The sequence below is a fragment of the Anthonomus grandis genome, chromosome 11, assembly GCF_022605725.1.
Source record: "Anthonomus grandis grandis chromosome 11, icAntGran1.3, whole genome shotgun sequence".
NCBI classification, from domain to species: Eukaryota; Metazoa; Arthropoda; class Insecta; order Coleoptera; family Curculionidae; genus Anthonomus; species Anthonomus grandis.
The window spans coordinates 26,398,832-26,403,984 of record NC_065556.1 but is presented as its reverse complement, the minus strand read 5'-3'; the positions used below and the strand labels follow the sequence as shown (position 1 = coordinate 26,403,984).

Below are 5,153 nucleotides of genomic sequence, written 5' to 3'. Positions count from 1 at the left end.
AATTGAAAATTGCAGAAATATCAAATGAAATATACAAAAAAATCCCTTGACAGTTTTGAAATCAAGGAAATAAAAATGACTTTAAATACCTAAAATACAAGGAAAAATGACTTTAAAGAGAATAACATTTACTCTAAAAGCCTGAAATAATCAAGAAAAACACCTTTAAATGCATGGAATAAAATGGAAAACTACTTCAAAATCCTCGAATTGAAAAAAAATTGGTTTAAATTATTGGAATAAATTCAGTCGGAAATCACTTTATATTATTAAAAACAAAAAAAGTTGGCTTCAAAAGTCTAAAATAAAATAAAAAATGACTTAAAAAACGATGAAATTTCCTCTAAAAGTCTCAAATAATTAAGAAAAACACCTTTAAATGCCTTAAATAAATTTGAAAGTTGCAGAATGTCTGAAATATATAAAAAAACACATCACAGTTTTGAAAAGAAGGAAATAAAAATGACTTTGAACGCCTAAAATACAATGAAAAATGACCCCAAAAAATGGCTTTAAAGACAATAAAATTTGCTCTAAAAACTTGAAATAATAAAAAAAAAACACCTTTAAATACATGGAATAAAATAGAAAATTACTCCAAAATCCTGGAATTAAAAAAAATTGCTTAAATGATTGGAATAAATTTGAAAATTCTACAATTGCACGGAGTATACAAAAAATCACTTTATATTGTTAAAAACAAAAAAATAGAATTGGCTTTAAAAGTCTAAAATAAAATGGAAAATGACTTTAAAAAGAATGAAATTTGCTCTAAAAGTCTCAAATAAATAAGAAAAACACCTTTAAATGCCTGGAATAAAATAGAAAATTGTTTCAAATCCCTGGAATTTATAAAAAAACTCTTTGGATGTCTGGAATAAATTTTAAAATTGCAAAACTGTCTGGAGTATACAAAAAAATGCATATGCACTCTTAAAAAAAAAAATAGAAATGTCAAAATAATTTTATTAAAACTTCCACAAAACAAATAAATAAATCATCTCTCTATCAAATATATACAAATATTACAATTTCTTTATACACAGACGCACATCCATACAAAATTTATCGACTTGAAAAGTACACACTGGCCAGTATTAAAGCAAAAATTACCTACTATAAACAAGTTACGCATTAAACTAATACATCACAGGAAAAAACGGATATCCGTTAGTTTGTCCAGAAGCCCATGCTTCGAACGGCAAAACCACTGGGACGGCATAGAGACCCCTCGGTTGGAAATGCGTCCTGGAATGCTTCTTCAGGTGGTCTTTTCTACCGAACCGTTTTCCACAATGGGAACATGGAAATGGCCTGAGACCAGAGTGGATCCGTTTGTGTCTAGTGAGTTCTTCGTTTCTGGTGAAACTTTTACCGCATTCCTTCTCGTCGCATTTGAAAGGACGTTCGCCTGGAAAGATTGAGACATTTTAGGAAAATAGTGCGGAATTGGGAAGGTTTGGTGAAAAGATAGTTTAATGAAGGATGACAAAAATATTTGTTAAAAAATTGTTTTTTTTTAATGGAGCTTCTTGAGCATTTCTTACATTTTCTGTCAAGTATTTTACGTAAATTTTCCAAGAAACCTTTAAATTAGGAATTTGCAAGAATTTTTTGAAAAATTTTTTCTTCCAGGGTTTATGGCCATTTAAGGTATATTTTAAAATTTTGAAGTGAATTTTAGTTTTTTTCAGGCAATTAGAGTCCTTTTTATTTTTTTTTACATTTTGTATATATCTAATATTTTTTTAAGTAATTTTCAATTTTATTACAGGTATTCAAAGTTTCTCTCAGTCTCTTCCTAATATTTACAGTTATTTTTAATTTAAATTTATTTTATAATTCTTTTTATACTCCAGACTTTTGAAGTCATTTTTAAATTTATTCCAGACATTTAAGCGATTTTTTTTCTTCCAGGATTTAAAGCTACTTTCTACGTGATCCTGAAGAGATATTTTTCATTTTATTCCAGGCATTTTTCCAGATATTTAAAATAAGTCATTTTTTTCAACTAAAATCATTTGTTATGTCTTTAAGTCTTTAAAAGTAATTGTCAATTTTGTTCGAGTTATTCGAAGTTATTTTCAGTTTCTTCCTATTATTTCCAGAAATTTTTCATTTTTGTTTCAGGAATTTGAAGTCAATTTACAATTCTTGCGTTTATAAAAATTATTTCTTATACGCCATAGAATTTCGAAGTCTTTTTTAATTTAGTTCTCTAATTTAAGCAATTTTATATTAATCGTTTTCTTCCAGGATTTAAAGCAAATTGTTTCGAGATATTGAAGTGATTTTTTAATTTTGTTCCAGACATTCAAATACAATTTTCCACCCAAATTTAATTATTTTTAGATTTTTTATAATTATTTAAAGATAATTTATATATAAGTGATTTTTATTTTCTTCCAAGCATTTAAAGCCATTTTTATGAATAAAGTAATTTATTATATGTTCAAAGCTTTATTTTCTATCTTATCCCAGGCATTTGAAGTCATTTCCAGTTTCTTTTTTACAATTTCCAAGCATTTAAAGTAATTTTTCCACTTATTTTTTATTTCCAGGCACCTCATAAATAGAAATTAATTCCTAGATATTTCATGTGATTTTCAATTTTATTTTTCCTTATTGTATGCCAAAAATTTGAAGCCATTTTATAATTTCTTCATGTTTCCTATATTATGCTACAGAATTTTGAAGTTGTTTTTCCATTTTATTCTAAGCATTTCAAGTAATTTTTCCAGTTATTTGTTATTTCGTCCAGGCATCTGATGAATAGAAATTAATTTGCAATGCCTGGGACACCTAGAAAATACCCTTAAAGGCCTTAAACACCTAAAAAACTACCCTAAAGCTTGAAACAAAACAAGAAATTAAATATGGAACTTTAGGTTTATTTTTTTAGGCACTCAAAGCCATTTGTTACGTATTCAAGGCTTTTGAAGTAATTTTTAATTTTATTCCAGGCATTTGAGTTTATTTTCAGATCCTTCCTAATATATGCAATTTTTTTTCATTTTCTTCCAAAAAATTGAAGGCATTTTATAATTCATTCATGTGTTACATAATTTATATATAGTCAAGGCTTCTGAAGTAATCTCAATTTTATTCCAGGCAGTTGAAGTCATTTTTAATTTTTCCTAAATTTCCAGGCATTTGAAGGAATTTTTCCATTAATTTTTTATTTCTTCCAGGTACCTGATCAATAGAAATTAATTTTTAATTCCTGGCAGACGTAAGAAATGCCATTAAACGCAAAGACTGAAAAACTATTTCCAATGCTTGGCAAACATAGAAAATTACGTTAATTGTTCGAAATTAAAAAACAAAAAATTTGCTTGGAAATCTGAAATTTATTTCAAATGCCTGGAAAAATTAATTAACAATGAATGCCTAGGAATTTAAAGCCATTTTTTGTAACGAAAATCATTCCTTATGTGTTCAAGGCTTTTGAAAACATTTTTAATTTTATTCCAGGCCTTTGAGTTCATTTTCGGTTTCTTCCTAATATATGCAGCTCTTTTTCATTGTCTCTCAGAAATTTATTAAGAAAAATTGGCACTAATATTCTGGAAAATAGTTTCGTTTGTCTTCTCGGAAGCTGGAAATGGAAAAAATTATAAATTATTTAAAAAAATTAGGATAAAAACTACGTTGCCTAAAATGCCTGGATGAAATTAAAAGAACATTCCAAATTGATGAAAAATACAATAAAATTGTTGAAAAATATAAAAAATGACGCCTGGAATAAAATGAAAAAGTACTTCAATCTCTTGAAAGGTTGAAAATGAGTGAAGTAGTTAAAAGAGAGAAAATTATAAATACCTAGAAGCTTAAAAACGAGTACACCAATGCCTGGAATAAAATAGAAAATTATATAAAATATTCATAAAACTTAAAAATGACGTTATATTTTAAGAAAAAATCAATAAATTATTATGAGAAAAAAAAACTGTTATTGCTTCAAATGTATTTAAACCCATGTTTGTTGTGTTAAAAAAATTTTGCTTTGTCTAGAGAATCCATGAAATTCCAAAGATTCAAGAGTTTTCTCGATTTGTCAAAGTTTCCCAGCCATTTCCTTGCAACAATGCAACAAATCAATTAATGCCCTCTAAGGGTGCTTAGTTCAATAAAGTTTTAAACTGGGGATACCTCTACTTACTTCCAATAATCACATTCATAAATTAATGTGGCAATTGACTGAAATGAAATGTTTTTATCTCAGTTAAAGACACAAACGAACTTACCTGTATGTATTCGAATATGTCCCTTTAACTGTCCGTTATTCGAAAACCCCACGTCACAATGCGGACATTTATACTTCTTGGGTCGTTGCTTCTTGCTTGCCATAAGTTTCGCTTGTTGCTCCTGCGTGAGCACTCTGGCATACTCTTCCAGAGCAAACCCCTGTGCCAGAGACTCTAGAAGAAGTGGATCGTTCGGTGGTAAACCCAGATGTTGGGCGAGGTTCGATTGCACTAAATCACTGGCCAATGGTCCATAAGGGTCGTGAACGTACTCCAAGGACAGCGAGGTTTGCGGAAGGAAAACATCAGAACTGGCGGAAGTAATTGGCACATAATCTGAACACTGTTTCACTGACTGATCACTTTTGACTTCTTCAACTTTAACGAGTTCTTCGTCTTGGGTTGTGGTGGAAACCGTTGAGTCTTGTGGGGTCTCGCTGGTGTCCCACGGCCTAAAGATCCTCCCGCATTTATTTTCTTCTTTTCGCGCTTGATAAGGGCATTTGTTCATGTACATTTTGTACACTTGTCGCTTCTTGACCAATCTTAACTAAACAAACTTTAAAGAAACTTCGGTTTACATAGCCACCCCTCGGATTATGCGGTGGGCCGTCCTTATGTGAAGTGGGGGTAAACTTATAATCCCTAACAATGCCCATAACCCTCTTTTGTATCATTTTCATTATTGAATGAAATGGATATTTCGTGGGGTTCGATTCAATGGGGTGACTTTAGGGTAGCCGACTCGAGAGTATGGATTTCTCTGTTTGTTATAATGTTAAGTGTTATGATTTTTTACGGTTGTCTTTTTCATAAATGCGGTCGCATTTAGTTGTAATCTGGTCGGGGGGATTATTGTCCTTTCAGGTACCTAAACGGATTTTAGGATTTTGAAGTAAATGAGGT

General features: G+C 29.9%; 1 protein-coding gene across 1 annotated transcript; it reads right to left on the bottom strand.

Annotated features, from left to right (window-relative positions):
- Positions 1–1,136: 1,136 nt before the first annotated feature.
- LOC126742491 (zinc finger protein 420-like) lies at positions 1,137–4,764 on the bottom strand. The gene is made up of 2 exons (XM_050449132.1): positions 4,248–4,764; positions 1,137–1,411 (listed from the first exon to the last, which is right to left on the bottom strand). Exons 1-2 carry the CDS (start codon positions 4,762–4,764, stop codon positions 1,140–1,142), a joined length of 789 nt encoding a protein of 262 aa, XP_050305089.1. The 3' UTR covers positions 1,137–1,139.
- Between the last annotated feature and the right edge of the window lie 389 nt (positions 4,765–5,153).

Bases quoted from the DNA above. Each gene is read 5' to 3' on its own strand.
- LOC126742491 (XM_050449132.1), bottom strand. From the start codon at position 4,764: ATGTACATGAACAAATGCCCTTATCAAGCGCGAAAAGAAGAAAATAAA. The intron at 1,412-4,247 runs GTAAGTTCGTTT...CAATCTTTCCAG, and splicing joins ACATATTCGAATACATACAG to GCGAACGTCCTTTCAAATGC.